At 40.5% G+C, this 20,232-nt stretch overlaps 2 protein-coding genes across 6 annotated transcripts; one reads left to right on the top strand and one right to left on the bottom strand.

The window, feature by feature from the left end:
* Nucleotides 1-69: 69 nt before the first annotated feature.
* Nucleotides 70-9,242, bottom strand: rnf180b (ring finger protein 180b). Of its 5 annotated transcripts, XM_061061098.1 has the most exons (9): nt 9,119-9,224; nt 7,792-8,729; nt 7,552-7,638; nt 6,619-6,717; nt 5,067-5,813; nt 4,316-4,444; nt 3,908-4,127; nt 3,609-3,734; nt 70-2,703 (listed from the first exon to the last, which is right to left on the bottom strand). In XM_061061098.1, the coding sequence occupies exons 3-9, from the start codon at nt 7,606-7,608 to the stop codon at nt 2,507-2,509; spliced, it is 1,575 nt and encodes a 524-aa protein (XP_060917081.1). In that variant the 5' UTR covers nt 7,609-7,638; nt 7,792-8,729; nt 9,119-9,224; the 3' UTR covers nt 70-2,506. The 5 variants fall into 5 exon arrangements, with proteins under 5 accessions (XP_060917081.1, XP_060917085.1, XP_060917080.1 ...); XM_061061102.1 differs by lacking the exon at nt 7,792-8,729 and having other exon boundaries at nt 6,619-6,714; nt 9,119-9,242; XM_061061097.1 differs by lacking the exon at nt 7,792-8,729 and having other exon boundaries at nt 9,119-9,241.
* A 1,365-nt stretch (nt 9,243-10,607) lies between these two features.
* LOC132992157 (5-hydroxytryptamine receptor 1A-beta) lies at nt 10,608-12,671 on the top strand. Its single transcript, XM_061061316.1, has one exon. The coding sequence runs from the start codon at nt 11,046-11,048 to the stop codon at nt 12,291-12,293; it is 1,248 nt and encodes a 415-aa protein (XP_060917299.1). The 5' UTR covers nt 10,608-11,045; the 3' UTR covers nt 12,294-12,671.
* Nucleotides 12,672-20,232: the final 7,561 nt, after the last annotated feature.

Here is a 20,232-nt window from a genome sequence, read left to right as displayed (position 1 = left end):
CAAGTGGCACTTGATGGATGTCATAGTTAATTTTTAGTGACAAAAGAACACTTGACACAAGAGTATATGTTTTATTTTTTTCACTTTAATCAAACATTTATTCGTCTTTTCCACCAAATAAAAGATCTAACAAGTGTTGACTGAAGATTTTTTGATTATCCTTACAGCTTTTTCTGGTTCCATCCATGTATTCTTTGCCTGAGAGCCAAATCTGCTAGATTCCAGTTTAGTTCAGCTTCTGGACAGAAGGCACAGACAAAGCAAAGGCACCACACTGACTTGGATAATGCATCCCTATTTTCTGTCAGTTGTAGTTTAAAAAAAGACAGTTAGCAGTCTAGTCCTGAACAGTCCTGTTTTGGAAATAAACCAAAACGTAAGCAGGAAATGTTAACTCCACAGTGCTTCTCCTTTAAAGTGTTTCACTAAAATCATTATTTCACCGAGCATCACTAAAGAAATCACGCTGAAGACTAAACCTCCTGAAATTACACTCAATTAAAAACCTTTTTTTAAGTCCTGTATGTGTTTTCTGTCCATTCTCCATTTTTTTCTCTAGAACAAATTTGCCTCCTGTTCTACATTTAAGAAATACCACAGCATTTGTTTAGACTAACGTGTTTACTTTCATGAAGAGTGCTAAATGAGGTTCATCTTTAAAGATCCAGTGTCCATCAAGCACAAAGCTGTAGGATCATGTCTTTCTTATTCCATCCTGACAAAGTATGGAGCACATACAAACGTTCTGTTTTAGGATCAGATACATGAAACCATCATCTTTTTTGTGTGCAAAAAACTGGTTATTCATTTTCCCATTGTGTCCATTGCATCCAGTGTGCAGCGCCTCCTGCAGCAGAGGTTGCAACACACGATCAGTTGAGTACAGACTTTGGTTTTAAACTTGATTTATACCAAACCTGGCAACCTCATGTTGACATCACAGTTCAGGAAGTTGTAGCCCAGGTTTACTGCAGCCGGCTGATTATTGCCAATACACACTGCTGTTCTGAGATAATGTAACCTTCTCTGTAAATACTGGTTTCACATTTCTGTAAGTGTACACGTTTATTCTGCGATCCAGGACATTTATGAATGAGTCTCAGGGTTGCTGGCAGTCGTCGGCTGATTGATTAAACTTTGGACTGAGGCCAGGCTAGCTGCTTCCCTATGCTTCTGGTCTCTGTGCTAAGCTAGGCTAGTTTAATTTCCTGGCAGCAGCACTTACAAACTACATACTCATTATGGGCCTTCTGTTTGTTCTTCTGTCAAAAGAACATTACCACTATTGATCGGCTGTACTGTAGCCAAACAGCTACCAGCCACTTGGACAACTTTTCAAAATGGCCAAAGTAAGACAAGTAAAGGCCCTGACACACCAAGGAGATCGTCGGCCGTCGGAGAGCAGTCGTCGCAATAGTGCTTTTTTCCGGCCGATTCGACATATTGAATCGGCAGTAGGGATCTCTCTGATTGGGAGGTTTCATTTATCTCCATCTCTCGACACAGCATGTTACTGTATCCATGATTTCACCCATTAGTGCGGTTTCTCCTTATTTGTCGCCTCCGCCTTTTTTTTTCTTCCCTTTTCCACTAAAAGAACAAGGGCTGACAACGCCAGCACCATTTTCAACTTTTTATCAGACATTATTCTCGATTAGTAGGCTACCTATAATACGAGTGGTGAGCGACAGCGGGGTGTAAATGGTCTTCTTGTATCATAACAACGGCCTACCGCCGCCTGCTGGTACGAAGAGTTACTTCCTCTCATGCATGCGCAGAATGTACGTGGGGGTTGGCTGTCGGCTGTAGTCTTTGCGGTGTGTTCCAGTGCAACTTTTTTGGCCAAGACAAAGCGTGAGGGGACACCACAGGCGGCCTTCGTCGCCACTAGTTCTTTGCCGTCTGCTTGGTGTGTCAGGGACTTAAAGGAAGAAAGGCAGCTCTGTTTCAGGCAGTGTCATATTTTCAGTATTGTCCATTAATTCTGTATATCAGAACACCTCTGGGTGCATTATTGCATTTATACCATATTGGTAGAGTTTAAAAAAAAATGTGAATACTTTCTTTGTAAGTGTATAAAACACTATGAAAACATCCTGCATGTGAAATGTATATATTCCAGGTTTTCATAGTGTTTTATAACCTGACAATAACAATCTTTGTGTCTGATCACTTAGAATGAGTCGTCTATATCGTCAGAGTGAGTGGGTCTCGTCCACAGAGGTCACCATACTGCACTGTTATACTTTGACACTAGTCCAGGATGGACAGTCCTCACACAGACAACAAACAGGCCTGTATCATTATTTTCTAATTTTTCAAAAAATAAGCTTGACACAATCACTCATAATAACTCTTTCAAACATTTTGGCAATTTGCAATTTGTCCCTATAACTAGAGATCCAACTAGTGAAACCACAACCACTCATATGGTTAGTAATAACTCTAGCTTTACTCTGTTAAAGGAAAAACCTGCACTTCAAACTCTACTCTGCTTGTCACAGTCTCAAAAGAAGAAGTAGTACATGAGGAAAGCAAAGAGAAGAGAAACCAGGATCCAGTTGACGGAGTGGATGTAGACGATGACCAGGCCGATGTCGAAGAGCCAGCCACGCATATCTGTGAGGTCGAAAGCACCCAGAGTGAAACCTCCATGGACAAAGTGCCAGCGTCTCCCCGCCGCCCCTGCATGCCTGCGCTCTCCTGAAGTCAGACAAAAGTACAAACAATATTTCATTTTTTGTCACAATTGATGCAACATTTCCGACAAAAACAAAGCAAATATTTACCCCGCCCCCCCCAAAAAGGCAGATTCTGAAATTGTGAACATTATGACTTTCTTTCATAATTAAATTCCTCTAAAGAGTCCTGAGCTGGGAGCAAATGTGATGTGGAATAAGACCGTGTTTTAAAAACTATGTCCTGTCCTTTTGGCTGAATCTTACAGAACTCCAAGATGACCATCTCTATTTTAGATACTTTAATTCAAATCATTATTCAAAAGTCAAGTTAGAGACTTAGTTTCATGTTTGGGTAGCATACGATTAAAGCGATTGAACTTTTCATCACACTCATGTTGGAATTAATTATTTATTTAAGTTTATTAGTTGAATTAAAGTGTTCAATTGTTTCGCATCAGAAAAACATTCATTACTGAAGACAGTTGCAGTTGTTAGTAATAAGTGCTGAAACTGATTTACATTATCATTGTAGATGTTTAACACCATTTTCTATACTACATGAGGAGAGTTCACTTAGTGATTGTGTTTATCTCTCAGGGTTTGAATCCCTGTTGTTTCAGTGGTAAAGCTCTTGGTAGGACTGTCGGCTTCTGTAAAGATAAAGTTTATTATTGACTATTATAAAGTGTGGAGAAGATAAAATAATTTTTTCTTACAGTGAACTCGGTGACTTCAGGACTTGAATGAGGTCAGTCTTAAGGGCCTTTCAGATGCGGAGGCCCCTTATTTTAATTGGACCCCTTTTCTTTTTTTTCAGAAACAGCATCTCGGTAATGACTTAAGATCATTCTTAGACTTCTCTTTAAAGACATTACACTGGACCTGTTCTGTGGACATTTATAACAATAAATAAAAACAGTTTCTCACCCCAGAAGGACCGGAAGCGTTTGCGACAGCAGGGCAGCGGCCACTTTGCACACGGAGCGACCTGGAAGTTCTGCTTGCGGGGGTAGTACACTTTTGGGAAGAAGGTCTTTGCTGTTTGGTTGAGCTCTGAAGAGAAACAAGACGTTTTTTTCTAAAGTCACAACCTGCATCCGTTTGTTAAAACCTTATTATTCAAAACTAATTCACTGACTCTACGATTCTATCAGTTGATGACGAGTAAAAGCGTTTCCCATGAGTCTTAGTAAAGATTTACTTTCCCCACATGAAATCATTTTCACCTTTATGGAAGTTAGTGTGTGAGATGAGTGTGCGACAGAGAGGGCAGGGTGTGTTTGCCGGTCGGTTCTTGGCGATGGTGCGCAGACACGGCTCACAGAAGATGTGACCGCAGGGCTGACAGCTGTACGGACTGAAGTAGACATCCAGACACACTGCACAGGTGAGGCCCTCTCTGTCCTCCTCCTCACTGTCCAACAGTGAAGTGCTCACACTCTCCACCTGGAGACACACACACACACCTTCAACAACAACGACTTTGACACAACCACTGACCAGAAGCCTTATGCATGTATGCTATAAAACATTTGTTCCCTCACTTCTTTCTAGTTTCTGTTTTCACATCCGACCTGTGTGAACAAATCGAACAAACAGGTTGGATTCTACCAATGCCGTGCTCTGAGTCTCACCTGCTCCTGCTCCAGTTGAATGTTCAGCCATCGCTCTCTCCTCCTCTGTTTCCTCCGCAGACTTTTCAGTCGATTCTTCTCCCTCTTGCTCAGTCTGTTCGACCCCAGAGAGCTCGGAAAAGCCTGGGACTGAAAGGACATTCAGAATATCAGGTTTTTCCTCCTAAAAAAACTCTTTTGTGCGTCTTACTGCATGAATTACACAAAAAAAGGGGGTTGGGGGGAAGGGGGGGGGGGGGGGATAACCATATGTATGCATGTCAAAATGAGAACCTTATAACAAGAAAAAGGAAGAAAAATCATAAAAGGGAACAACAAAAATGGCTAACCCCAAACCCAGACCCCCGACTCCAGGCCAAGACCCCAAGAGAGGATCAACCTAGGAGGCTATCGTTGTGTCCTTGACCTCATGTACTCGAGCTGAAGATAGTTCTAGGTACACAATGTCACATTACGTTAAACCCCATACTGGATAAGAGAGAGTGTGGAAGCTTTCCAGTGTGTGCTGATGGTTTTGCTTATGCATAAGCACGGCTGCCTTTTTGTAATAATGTGTTTTTGAATACGGGGATGAAAATAACAAACATAAAAAAAAATCAGATCCATCGATTAATCGATAAAATTCTATAATGATATATTATATAATCATTAGTTGCAGCCCTATAGAAATTATATCATATCATAAAACATTTGGAGACAGATAATAGAAAATAAATATTTAAATTATTCACGGTTAATAACTGTAACTCACCATCACTTGGTGGCCGTGCTCTGCCACACTGTCAGAGATGGATCTCCCTCTGAGGAACAGAGCTGAGTCATCCTCGCGTGTGGTCTCTGGAGAAGACTCCACGTCCTCCACAGCCTGCAGCAGCTGTTGATCCAGAGGTGACTGTGTCCTTTCAGAGACGAACCAATGGCAGGCAACAGCACTGACAGAGGCTTCTCCATCACCGTCAAACTGCTGACTCATGGGATACGACACAGGTGACCATGTAGCCTCGTCCGTCCTTCCACTTGTCATCTCCACAGCTGACTTGTGTAAAGGGCCAGCAGGGCAAAAACATGACGACCTGATGGCGGCATCCTCCTCCACACTGCACCGTCGCCTGTGAGAGATGCAGTTTAGAGGACTGAAAGAAAACGACTGGGCATTTCCACTGCCTGACAGTGAGTGAGAGGCCTCCGTAGGGTTGCCGTGGGAAACGACGGCAGCACAGTTCAGCTGTAAACTGTCCAGTGCTGTCCTGCTGGACTCAGGCCTCTGCTCTCTGTTAGGAGAGCCATCAGACAGCAGACCAGCGTGTCCCCTCTCAGGCCTCGTCCTCCTCGGCTGGACTATAAGAACACAGTTTTTATTGTCACGGTCCACTCGGCTTTTGTTGAGGTGGACGGTGGCGTCCAGGCCGCAGGGACACTCGATGTGGTTGATGAAGTTGAAGCCGCCCAGACGAGCTGAACAGTTCCAGCAGTTCAGTTTTCCTACAGTCCACTGGGCCTGGACAGAAAGAGACGTGATAGTTCTTTTAAAAACGAAATGCTGAATCCAATCCTTTATTTTTTTAAATAAAATGTAGAGCTGCAACCGTCCGAAGGTGAAATGCTTGCCATGTTTGCCAAATTTCCAAACATTTTCCAGTAAACATGATGTAAAATCCAAAGAAAATAAAACAAATCTTTACATTAAGAAAAAAATTTAAACAGAGCAATATCTGGCTGATTTATACGATTTGAATCAAAAGTTTTATTGGATCAATTTTGGTCAATCTTGCCATTGAATCTTATTTTTATTCGCAATAACATGAGCGATTGTGTTTGTTGAGATTATATAAAACAAAGTCGGATGAAACTGAAAAGCCACCGGTGAGAATGCAGCTGCTACTGTAGATGTTGCAGATAAATCTCCATTATAATGAGTGGGGGAAGATAAATAACATAACACATTTTTCACTAAAGTGTGAAAACTGTCACACACCAGGGCTATATGACTAAAAATATTATCACGATAAAACTTGATATCGATAATTATAACGATAAGTGTAAAACCATTCTTTCTTTCTAATTGTAAGGCTGATTTCTGCTCCAGAGTGAAAGTTGTTAAAACCCAATGGTAAATGGTGATATTGTTTCAAACAGTGGGAAATGTTTGTAGTGCAATTATTGTAAAAATAAATATGTTTTTAAAGTTTTTAAAATAATAAAAAATTGGAAATTGACTAACTGAGAACAATAATTCACCAGTGAGAAAGTGAAATCAATCATTACACAGTGAACTCCCTTTGCTCCTGAGGCGACACATTTACCTGGTTCACTGAGGTCAGGATCCACTCTGGCAGCGTGTCAACATTCACATGCCAGATACTGCAAACAGCTGCTGAGCTTTCATCAGTGTCCTCAACCTGCTTCAACGTAAAGACACACAAACAACCGAGAAAGTTCACTTCAGAACGACACAAGCTGTTATCTCTTATCTCTCTATATTTCACATGTCCTAAAACAAGTTTCTAGAAAACGAGCAATGATTGTCCAAGACAGATTTTGATGATCAAATAGACTTGATTTATGTTTAGTCCACTGGTTCCCAACCATTAAAACTAAGAAACACTGTGTCCAAAAGTAAACATCAATTTTAATTGTTTTCAATGATAGATATCTCTCATCTTTCAGAAGCTGAACATTGTTTAAAATCCTAATGGAATAAGTGTGTGTTATTGTTATTTTAGTTATAATGTGAAAAACTCATTTTGACAACCTCAGAGCAGACAAAGCCCACCTAGGGATGCCCGGACCCCTGGTTGGGAACCAATGATTGAGTCTATGTGAGACAACTGAAACAACATTCACAGTTTCCCACAACCAAAAATAACGTCTATAAATGTCTTGTTTTGTTGGAATTACAAAATAAACAAACAGATATTCAGTTCACACAGATATGAAACAGCTAAAGCAGAAAATTCACCCAAAATGAAAAACTTAAACCCAAATGTGAATTTCTTTATCTATTTAAAAAGTTTTTTACTCAATGACTCTGTGACTGGAGATCAGATCAGTTAACTTTTTGTTTCAAGACGAGCTCTGACTTTAAAAAGACCAGAGACAACAACTCCTTACAAGCAAAGTATAAAGGTCGTTACTCAGTGAAGAAAATGCTCGATAGAAGAAAAAACTGAGTGTTCACACAGGACACAACTTGAGATATGAATTGCTTTACAAAAACACAAATACATTTGACTAACCATTAACAGACATGTCGAGTCAATAATGCCCTTCCGACACCTCCTGCAGCGGAGCATGACTCTCTTTCTCCTCTGGCGCTGAAACGACTGTTGGAGAAAATGACAGTGAAGACATGAAACTAAGAAACACACCTGCACTTAATGACACCTGGTCAAAGCTGTCTTCTCTCTACTTAGTTCAGTTCAGATGTAGTTTAAATGCACAATCGACCAAACACTGAAACAAACAGTACAACTTACAGTAGGTCAGGTATAGGAGAAGCTTTGGTAGGCCGGTGCTTATTTATATATGAGGTAACTTAATGCTGTTCCCTGTGGGAGGACATTATATTGATGTAGGTATTTTTAGAGTGAACATCTTTAGGGTTCACTAAAAAATGATTCTGGTAAGTGAATGGAAATGAATAAAATACTAGGGCTGCAAGAACACAGTGTCCTGATCAGTGTGACCCAGGTTATTGAGTACCACACACTGATGAGTGTCAAACTGTGTCAGTGTTATTCAACTGAACATGAGTGACAAATAAGGGACAAACAGACAGGATGGCTTTCTCCTCACAGCCTTCAGCAGCCCTGCACTGCAGGCTATTGATATAATAGTCTATATGATTGTAATGATGTTGGCAATTAATCACTGCACGTCTTTGGACACACTGGACAGTAGTTAAGCACATGGTAGGCATGAAGTCTGTGGGGTAACTCAGATTATTGATTCATCATCAGGTCTGTGTTCTGGGATGGTGCATTACTGACATTTGTGTTTTTTTGTCATGTAAATAAATATCAATATGACAGCATTTAAGTGCATTACATGGTGCATTGCAAATTGTATTTAACTAATACTAGCAAGTTTCTTGTTTACCCTGCTGTAGTTAAAGGACCCCTGCCAAAATCAAGTCCATCTTGTGTAAAGTTGCATCCCTTTTTCAGCCACACAACATCAGACATAAAGTATATGGAAAGTATTCTGCCGTTTTATAGAAGAAGTTTGCATGCTGGCTGCAGGGTCAAACCCATAGACTGTAAATATTTTCAAACTAAGAGCCTGGGTGGTGGAGGTAACTGAGGTTGGTAAGTTGATCCCAGAGGTCCTGAGGGAGGTCAGGTTCAGGGTCCTGTCAGGTTCAGGGTCCTGTCAGGTTCAGGGTCCTGTCAGGTTGTCATGTTGTTACTGCTTACTAAAGGTTGAAAGAGATTATTGCCTAAAAGCATGATCATAATGTTGAATAAATAAAAGTCTGTCCCACATGAAGGCTCACTGCACAGTCTGTATTGACTTGTTATATACCATCTGATAAAAGAAGTAAACAATGTGTCGCTGTTGTGTTGACTGTCCTCTGTCATTGTGGTTGATCTACAACAGGTCGGTACTTGTTTTGTGTCTTCTGTCACGTGTTGGCATGTTCAGTACACAGCTAACTTCATGAGTTAGCTAACAACAACACATGCTAACACAATAAAAACAAATGTCAAGCCGGCTCTCTTAAAGCGTTTTCACCATAAGATAAAGCTCTTAATATAATGACATTCATAACAAAAATATGTTTTATTGTATGGGCCATCCTACCTGTAAGCTGGGGAGACTGTTTGAGTCGTGATAGTGGATAAATCCAGAGCACAAATAGCAGAAAGTTTAGCTGCCTTTTCGTTTTTTCGTTTTTTACTAAAGCCGTGACGTCACAATCTGGGATACTACGGGCAGTCTAGTAGACCAAAAAGGTCTTTCGTTGTTTCGCTCGCACCAGGCTCGGAAAAAAATTCAGCAGCAACTGGACTGGGTCAGTTTAGCCCAGAAGAGACCAGCGAAGAGGACGAAACTGAAGAAACGAAAAGAAATAAAAATACTATGAAGCTACGTGTTCTGATCGTTCTGATAGCGACGACCTCTACCGCCTCTGACGAAAAGTCTCTGGAGAGGATCATTTTCCTTCAAATTAATACTGGGGAAAAAATACTGAAATAAATACTGAAAAAAATACTGAAATAAATACTGAAATAAATACTCAAAAAAATACTGAAAAAAATACTGAAATAAATACGGAAATACTGATCCATTTCATACTTTAGTGACACCCGTCCTGCCCTCATCTTAATTTACAACACGGACATATTTATGACATTTTTCATGTAGGCTACATTAATTGCATACAATCTAAACGTGAAATTTATGGATTTTATTGATTTATTTATTATTATTTATTTTATGAAATTACACTGAAACAATTGAAAATTTGTTTGACAAATTGTGAAAGCTTCATGTTCTTAAAACAAAACAAAAAAACAATCCCTCCTTTTTACTCTTTCTTTTATTATATTAAAAAAAGTAAAAGTAGGCTATACCCTGTACGTTTTATATGCATGTAGAAAAATTAGACACATTTCTCTACACGGGAAAGCACGGTGCTCAGCTGACAGTTTGCAGAGAAAAGTGAAGCTGTTTTGTAACATTTATGACAGTTTTGTCTTCAAATTTTAAATTGTATCCTTTTTTTTTAAATTAATTGATGAATTAAAGCCTATTTTGTAATCAATACCGATGGTACAAGTCTTCATTCGTTGATGTCTGTATTAAGTGAAGTTAAGCAGACCAACGCCAGGTGGCAGTCACACATCCAGCGGGCTCGGAGCGCTGACCATGGTGCTGACCAGACGAGGACAATTACCCACAACTGTATAAATGTATTTCATTGTTAGGTTTTGATCAATGTTACTGATTTACATGATCACTTCTCTACTATAACTCAGGTTCTAAGCATAACCACTTAACAGAATATTTGTTTAATCTGTGTTATGTTTTCAACTTCCAAATATTCCCGATCTGCTCACAGGAAGAAAAAAAACTCCATCCCAGTTTCCACCCAAGATGGTCCAATCATTTAAAATTATTATAAGAAAATTTGTGATAGATTGTCCTTTTTAATATAGAGACATTGGTGTTGTTGGTTATTTTTCATTGAATAAAATAAAAGTTAGCTTTAACCGCGGTTTTCGTTTAAAAAAAAAAATACAGGTCACTCAGTTCACTACCATAAATAAAACTACGCTCAAAAAAAGTGCTTTTCCTAATCCTGCTCCAAAACACGATGTACTTCTTTTCTTAGCCGATAAGCGAAATCCACTTGATTCATAAAATTATATATATAGGCCTACCTCTTGCCCAATTTCCGCTTTAATTTGCAGGACTGAGAGCAATTACAGAAAAATATGAATTCGTTGGTGTTTATTCAATAACTCACATGCACTTCTTCACCGACTGATCTGCGGTCTAAACACACTCAAACAGCCAGACTCTGTTACATCCCCACTGACGTGTGACGCATTTTCCATCACGGGTATAAAGGAGCAGCATCATTCTCCCTCAGCAGCCGACACTCGCAGTTCAGTCCCTCTGTGCTGCACACAGTCAAACAGTCCATTATGCGCTCCTCGAGGTGCGGTGGTGTGATGCGCACCGGGCTCTCTACAAAGTAACGACAGCTCTACAAACACCAACAATGGAAAGCACAAACAACACAACAGATTGGTTTCAGTTTCTGAACTTTTCGAACGAAAAACAAACGGAGGAAGAGGAGATGAAGCTGAGTTACCAGGTGGTCACATCCTTCCTGCTCGGCGCGCTCATCCTGTGCGCAATCTTTGGGAACGCTTGTGTGGTCGCAGCCATCGCCTTGGAGCGCTCTCTCCAGAATGTGGCCAACTACCTGATCGGTTCTCTGGCTGTCACAGACCTCATGGTGTCGGTGCTGGTGCTGCCCATGGCGGCGCTTTATCAAGTCTTGAACCGGTGGACTCTTGGGCCGATCCCATGCGACATCTTCATCTCTTTGGATGTGTTGTGTTGCACATCATCCATCCTGCACCTTTGTGCCATTGCGCTGGACAGATACTGGGCGATAACTGAGCCCATAGACTACATGAAGAAGAGGACGCCTCGGAGAGCCGCGGTCCTCATCAGTGTCACCTGGCTGGTCGGATTCTCCATCTCAGTGCCGCCAATGTTGATAATGCGCTCCCAGCCAAGCACCATAGCAGAGGACAGAGCGAACCCCAAACAGTGTCAAATCAGACAAGACCCCTGGTACACAATATACTCCACATTTGGCGCTTTTTACATCCCTCTGACTTTGATGCTTGTTTTATACGGGCGGATATTCAAAGCGGCCAGGTTCAGGATCAGAAGGACTGTGCGTAAAACGGAAAAAAAGAAAGTTACTGACTCTTGCTTGGCGTTATCGCCCGCCTTGTTCCACAAAAAGACTCCTGGAGACGGACAAGGTAAGACCTGGAAGAGGAGCGTTGAGCCCCGACCGCTGCCCAGCGTCAACGGCGCGGTGAAACACGCGGAGGACGGCGAGTCTCTGGAGATCATCGAAGTGCACAGCAACTCCAAAGGCAACCTGCCGCTGCCCAACACCCCGAGCTCCGTGCCGCTTTTCGAGAATAGGCACGAGAAGGCGACCGAGGCGAAGAGGAAGATTGCCATGGCACGAGAGCGCAAAACGGTGAAGACTCTCGGTATCATCATGGGCACCTTCATCCTCTGCTGGCTGCCCTTCTTCATCGTCGCCCTGGTCAGGCCCTTCTGCCAGAACTCGTGCTACATTCCCCGCGCCCTGGACGATGTCATTAACTGGCTGGGCTACTCCAACTCTTTACTAAACCCCATCATTTACGCGTACTTCAACAAAGACTTCCAAAGCGCTTTTAAGAAAATTCTCAAGTGTCATTTCTGCAGACCGTGACGGATGTTGGTGAAAAGAGGAGCAGCACTGAAACCAAACAGCCTTTAGTGCCTAAAGTGGCACTAAAGATGGTCCTGATACAGAATGACGCTAAAAGTAAAAAAATAAAGAGGGATGAAAAACTGTCGATCATAATCATCGGTATCAGTATTGAAGTATTACCAGACGTGTCTGTAGTCTATGCATAGATAAAGCTGTGATCGTTACGCTCCATGTTCCACATATTGTTCTTTAATGTTCAATAAAGATATACTTTTTCACGATGTACATTAGTCGTGTTTTAAACATACAGTATCTAATTCAGCCTGCTGACTAAAAACAGTGTTTGAAAGTGAATATATTTCTCCTGTGGCTACTGGAGACGATGTTTTCATAAATTGTAATCATAAAAGGAAAAAAAATGACTGAAGTGATAAAATAAAACGATGGATGCAGCTCCTGATTTTTCCTGTAATAGACATTTGGTGAACATTTAACAATGAGGTGAAGGCTTCAGCAATGTCAAACAGATGAAGGAGTTATGAAGATTTGACGGGTTACAGAGAGATCTATTATGGATTCACTTTGCTCATCATTAACAAATAATCAGGTCGGTGTGATGTGTGAATATTTCACAGTCAATAATCATTTAAAGGTACAGTTACCCTACAAATCAAGTTTGCATCAGAAATATGTTTGTTTTTTTATGCAACGATAAAATGCGAAACAATGTATTAAATAAGAATAAGTTTATTTGCTGAATTCCAGCTATCTTGATCATGCACCAAAGTCTGTCCCATAAAGTCCTTATGAAGTCCTGATACATCCCACATTAACTTATGCAGCATCAGGTGTTTAGCATCATAGGTAAACATAACCTATATACTATATGAGCCCTATAATTGTATTTGTATCTCATCAAAGACTAGACATTGTGTAGAGTATTTCACCATAAATTTTAATGTTGTGTGACCAAACCCATTAAATTAATAGAGATCTACAGATTGTAAAAGTACCATAAATTGCAGCACAACTCTATAAAGCTCTTTTGTTTCACACCATGCATGTTAGAATTCTTTATAGCTGTTTAAGTGGCAATTAGAAAATCTAAAGTTAATGATCCAAGCTCTTATCAACACATCATTACTTATATGTTCTCATTATGAGACTGGAATGAGCCGTTTAACATCTGCTCTGACAATGAAAACACCCACACTGATTTCTCATCTCAAATCCTTCATTCTATGTGCATTGTGTTCAGTGTTACGGACTTCTTCTGGTATGTACTTCAGGGCTTCTTGTCTTTCCTATTATGGATTTGCATGGAAATGATGGCATCAAACATCTGTGCTCCACAACTGCAGAGCCCTCAAGCAAGACACATGACGATACACAAAGAAGGCTGTCATAAGTGGAGGTTTTTTTTTTTCTGTGTGAATATGAAGCAGAAAATGATAAATCCCTGCTGACTCTATTCGACTAAATAACCTCTACAACCACAATGACCGCTTGGTGTTATGGGGTAGGGTGATAAAAAAAAACAAAAAAACTGCTTTAATGCATGTTAGCATTTTGAAACCTGCAGAATAAACATTCAGGGGAGAGCACAAATATACCGAATATTTCTAGCTGAATTTTTGGAAAATTAATCTAAAAATGGATGCTGAATCCTTCAATATTTAGATATGAGGGAATGTGCAGCCATATGAAAGATGTAGTCTTTGATTAGAATATTTCTCCTTTTGTAAACATCCTGAAGCCTCTATGGACACATGGATCAAACAGCATTTCAGTATTCGTCTGACTTCAACAGAAATAAAAGGGACAAAATGTGGTGGGTTGATAAATGTCAAGTAAGTAAATTAAATGTGTCACATTATAATAGGTGCTAGTACCTTACTCAAACTGTCTTTTAAGATAATTATTTTCCCCTGAGCTACACCTCTGATCCTCTCATAACGTGTGTGTATGAAGGGACTGATAATCAAATGAAGATAATCTGCATTCAGCAAGATAAAATCGATTTGATCATTTCAGATGCTGACACTGACATGGAGAGCTCAATGATGTTGGAGTGAGAACAGACTCGACAGAAAAAAGAAAATTGGCACCACAAGCCGTCATAAAAAGGTTGCTGTGAAGTGGTGGGGGTGCTTCTTTTATGCCTCTCTCTGCCCTTTTCCTCCATCACTCGCAGCCTCATAACATATAAGTCCATCTTAAAAAGGCTGTGACGGGGGCACACAGATGGAAGCTGGAGAGGGGGTCGCCATAGCGACATATGGGGGATGCAAACTCCTGGGCCGAAGGGGCAATTACCTGATCAAAGGCCTGCAGGGACAGAGGAGTACAGAGGTGTGTGTGAGGGGCCCACAGCTGGCAGCTCCACCAGAACAATAAGCAGGTGTATTATTTTTTATTCTTTATTTTATCTCTCTCACTGTGTTACTCAGTGTCCGCTTATATTTAATAATCCTCTGACAACTACAGAGCCACAAACTTTTTCATCTTAGGAGTTATTTCTATTTAGATCCCTTTAAATGCTGCTTTAAGTTTATTACAAGCCGCAAATTGCAGGGCTGAAAAATAAATCATGGATAAAACTGCAGTTCATCAAGTGGCCTCTTGGGGCTTGCTCTGAAAGTGAGTCGATTCCCATTAGGGCCGGTTTCTAAACACACAAATTTACAGCAGAAATAATATGTTATAAGCCTTTTTTGTTGCCCCTTTTTACATTTCTTCTATTCAAAACCATTGTAAAGGGATTCTACATCTTAACTTTAAAGGCTTAAAGTGATGAATAATGAGAAGGTGGAGTCCTTCAATCATAATCTGTTCTCTAAACAACAGCACAGCAAATTCAGTCACTGAATTTCACATCTTTATGGAAGTATTTGAAAGTATTTCCCTGTCTGGTCTGGTCTATATTAGAGCTGTCATGGTTTTCAGTGTGTTTTGTGGTTCTGTAGTAAGTACAGATAAAAAGATCATGTCTACTGATACATTTTGAATCAGCACGTGTTGATGTTAAAATTAAGCATGCTTGATTCTGGTGGGAAAAATGTGTCTAACAAATGTATGTGTGTTAAAATGATCAACCTGAGATATCCCAGTATAAGTAGGCCTCGGTTTAGAATGTGAGATAGAGGCTATATGTGGGGAATGTTCCGGTTTCGTCCAGGACAAAAAAAAGAGGAGCTAGATAACCTCTTTATAATCAGTTACATACAAATACATGCTCATTGACTTTCAGACGATCAGAACTGGACTGTAGCGGATCTATTTCTTGAAGGTAGACCTACAATTCACTTCAAAGGTTAAATTGATTGTTGAATGAAGTATTATAAATGAATAAACCACTGAATACAGAGTGTTATATAAATGTACAAAGGTCCATCTTGGGAAATGTAACATTTGATCACATCATGCACTAGGCCTACCGGATCTTTTTAATCAATAGTCTATATTTTAAAAGATCAGAAGATCTGCTGTATACAAAATGTAGGCTACATTATATTTCTATATAGCTAATCTAAAATAAATACACTAAACTCCCAGCTGGGATACTTTGAATATAACTGAAGCCATGAGTTCAAAGGTCAAAGAGGCTTAAACTTAAACTCTGTATGAAAGTTAAACTCTAGTAAGAACATAGAGAAAATAAACGAGGAAGTATTCAGATGAATGACAAAAATTACTTAGTTTTTAAATGTCTTTCTTAGTCAATATGTTAATATGTGTACGTTTGTCTATTATTATGTAATGTATTAGGACACGTTATAGTATTTGTTACTTTTTTGTTATGTAATTCTAAATCAAAATGAAGTTGCTTTAGTTTATGTAATTTTTCCATGAGGTCAAATTTTTAAAAAATTTTGAAGATACAAATGTTATACAAATATAAAATCCTACTATATTAAGAACACTTCATACGTATATCTTTTAGACAGAACAAAGAGACTAAAGCCCCCTGTCTGTTTGTCTGTTTGTGACCCAACAAACAAACACTCAAATACCTTAACACAGGGTCCTGCTTTCCTCCCTGACCTCAAGGTCCTATCCTATAAAAGACCCCTCTGTCAAAAACTAGTCTGATGTTTGATATGTAAAAATGTAACACACTACACACACATGCCTGTGCGTAAATGCGCACGGTACCTTACCCGTACAGCTGCTGTGTTGTTAGTTCTCGTAATCAAATGAATTCAAACTCTGTCACAGCCTCATATATAATGTTTCGAAGGGTCTTTAAAACATGAATATGAGTGAAATACAGATTAACATTCCTGGAACGTAACATCACGTACGCACGTCACGCACGCGCAGGATTCCGTGGGTGCTATGGTCCGTTGCTAGGTGCATCATTTTGATCAGATCATCATTTAAACACAAACAAAAACTCGATAAGCCACGAAAATTATTTCACGACTTCATCTCCACGATTTGTAGAAATTAAAGCATTGAAGTGAGAACTTGTGACATCCTGAGCAGAATTAAAGTCTTCCACAGACAAACTACAAACTTCTGTCATGGAAAACGTAAGATTTCACCACCATTTAGTCAATCTCCGGTGTTTACCGTCATGATTACATTTGTCTCACCTGAACTGAACCGGATAAGGTTTGTTCAGAAGATATTTCCTCTGGAGTGTCATTTATGAATATAAAACACATTTTAAATTAAATAAAGAAACTTTAGTGATGGAAAATGTCAGATTTGATCATTTTGATGATCTCCAGTGTTTCATGCAGACTGTCAGAACTACACCGGATTCATTTATTTAAAAAAGACCATCAATTCAATGAAATATTCATATTTATGTAGGCTATCTTTTTATTTTGATTGAAAACATCATTTAAAGTCCTCTACAAACATCCATCAAGGAAAATGTGACATTTAAAAAGTGTGGATCTCAATAGTTAATCCTTCACACTTTGAGAAGCAGCCAGCTGTATCTATGTATTATCAATGTACTTTTAAAGAGATAAATATCCTCTGTAAACTATGTTGATGTGATATTTATATACATCTGATGAATTAAAGATGAATAAACTTCCAGATGGGATACACAGTGATCCTCTGAATGTTAGTGTAGAGTTCAAATGTTTAACAGACCCAAACTTCACCTCTGTATGAAAGTTCAAGTGTTACAAGAAAACAGTCAAAGAGGAGATATTCACATCAATCACCACAATTAAACTAGTTCACATGGTATTAAATTGCTGCTCATTCTGTGACTGAGAGAATATTTAAGAGAGGACTTGAAAGGGTTAAAAGGCTGTTTATGTCATTTATTATGAGAAGCTGAATTTTAAGACAGAATATGTGAAACTGATAATCAGTTATTTTTTTCTATTGCATTGTCTGTACATATAAGTCTGATTCTAACGTGTGTGTTTGTGTGTGTGTGTTTTGTTGCAGTGTGTTGTGTCCGTTCACCTCGCAGACCACAGCTACTGTCACAGAGGGAGAATCTCTGCACGCCGTGCACACAGTGACAGGAAGCCCAGAGCATCCTGCAGGGACCAACAGGTACACTTTCATTTGAATAGGTTTCATTGTTTAACAGAAAAAGTTAGTGATGAAGAGCAAAAGTTAACTCTGCATGTGAAATGATTTTAAATGATGAGTCTTGATGTGAAATGATAAAATGACCTGAATGTTACAAACAAAATAGTCAAGGGGAAGTTGACACAAAAGGCTCTGCTATGCTTCCATGAAACAGGATCATCTATCTTTCTCAAACTGATAGTGAAAATCTTTAGTATCACTGAAATGTTTCATGCTTTAAAATAGATTTTGTTAAGTTTTGTCAAACAGCTAACAAAGTGTTATGCTGCAGATTGTTCTCTTGTGAGATTGTAAAAGTTGTTGAGAAGTTTACTGTAGCCTGACATCCTCTCTATGTTACTGACCTTCCTCATCTTTTAAACCCAAACAGCAGCACTCTGCTCATCCTCCCAGACCGGCCCAGAAGAGGAAGCGGACCTCTGCGGCCCGTCCTTCCACATCTTCTGCCGATCATTTGGTCCAGAGGCCTCGGTCCCCCATCCCACCTGCCGACCTGCCTGTGGTCTCAGACGAGGCCCCTGGCCCCCGACCCTCCACTGCTCCACTGCAGCCTGACGGAGATCTGAACATCTACAACCGTCCAGTGGAGGAGTTCCAGCTGATCTACCATGCAGTGGTAGACGACATGCTGAAGTATGTTTGTGTTAAAACAAGTCGATCACTTTCTTCATCACCAATCTGTCACACTTTTTCATCTCATGTATCGTTGAGTTTAATTTCTGTTTCTTTGATCCTCACAGATTCAAGAGCGGCAGACCTCGTCCTTACAGCATAGAGCTCGGACGTCGTCTCAAACAGAAGCTCTGGGAGCGACTGGACCGTCCTACCTTCACCGAAACAGTGGATGAAGATGGACGGATGCATGTGGACATGTCAGTGGGTGGGGACGGAGTCTATCCTCCCCTCTATGATGTGGACACATCAGGAGAACCAGAGCCTGGGAGACCTCCAGTGAAGAGAGCCAGGAAATAGAACTCAATGACTTGATATGAGTTCAAAAACACCAAAGTGTAAATATGTAAATATGTAGTGAAAAGTTTGAACTCTTGATGAGTCAACACACTGCAGCCTTAAACTCCACCTGCACCACCTGCCACGACTAAAAAAGACTCTTCAAACCATTTAAAGACATTTCTGATAAATCTTCTACCGAACATCCACCTTAAGCCTCCTCCTGCCTGATAAAGAACCAACAACTTCAACCAACCTCCACCTAAAACCACCCAGCTGTGGATCAATACTCTACCTCCATCCTGACAACTACGTACCTCCTCCAGCGTCTGTCAGCAGCTTTTACCATCCAACTGCTGTAAACTCAAAAAACATGTTAACCTCCACCTGCTACCAGACATCTGCTGCTCCTCCTCCTCCTCCACCTCCAGTAGATTCTGGCAGAAAGGTGCAGCTTGATCCTTGACATTAAGCCTCTGCCAGTAATTTGTTGCTGCCACCTCCACCTACAGATTCTGGCAGAGAGCACAAACCAAGAACTCCAGCCTCTGTCACACACCAGCAGCCATCAACACCACCTGTTGACAACTTTAAAAACCTCTACCTCCAATATGTAAATATGTAGTGTTAAGTTTGAACTCTTGATGAGTCACACACTGCAGCCTCCAACTCCAGCCTCAACCTCCACCTTTGATGACAAAAAATCCTCTGCAAACCATTTTAAGATCTTGTTTTCAAGCTCCAACCAACAAACTAAACATCCACCGTAAGCCTCCTCCTGCTTAACAAAGAACCACTTAGCTTTAACAGACCTCCACCTAAAACCACCCAGCTGTGGATCAATACTCTACCTCCATCCTGACAACTACGTACCTCCTCCAGCGTCTGTCTGTATGTAGTGTTAAGTTTGAACTCTTGATGAGTCACACACTACTCAAACTCCACCTGTAGATTCAGGTAGAGTGCTGCATGATCCTCCTGCTCTGACTTCTCCAACCACAAGAATCCTCCAGAAGCTAAACCTCCACCTAAAGCTTCTGTCAGCAGATTCAAGCCTCCAACTTCAGCCTCTGCCAGATATCTGCAGCTACTGCCTCCACCTGCAGAATCTGACAGACTGAAATCCACCTCAAGCCTCTGAAATACTCAGGCAGCCATCACTTCCACCATCAGCCTCGACCAGTATCCTGTAGATCCTCCTCCACCTGTTTATGCTGGAAGACAGCTTTGTCAGAGGCCTCCATGGTCAGCCTCTAGAACCTCCACCTCTGTCAATGAAAGCAATCTTCACCACCAGATAATGATTGTGCCAAACAGCCTCCACCTCCACCTAGTAACCTCACCTGCACCTCTGCCTCCACCTGCAGACTGCTCCTTCCACTGGACTTTAAAGTAAGTAGTCAGAGTGATGCACAGCTGTGTGAGATATTTGTGAGCG

This window comes from Labrus mixtus, chromosome 17, assembly GCF_963584025.1.
Source record: "Labrus mixtus chromosome 17, fLabMix1.1, whole genome shotgun sequence".
Classification (NCBI taxonomy): Eukaryota; Metazoa; Chordata; class Actinopteri; order Labriformes; family Labridae; genus Labrus; species Labrus mixtus.
The sequence above is the reverse complement of the archived record's forward strand: the minus strand, read 5'-3'. Positions and strand labels throughout refer to the sequence as shown.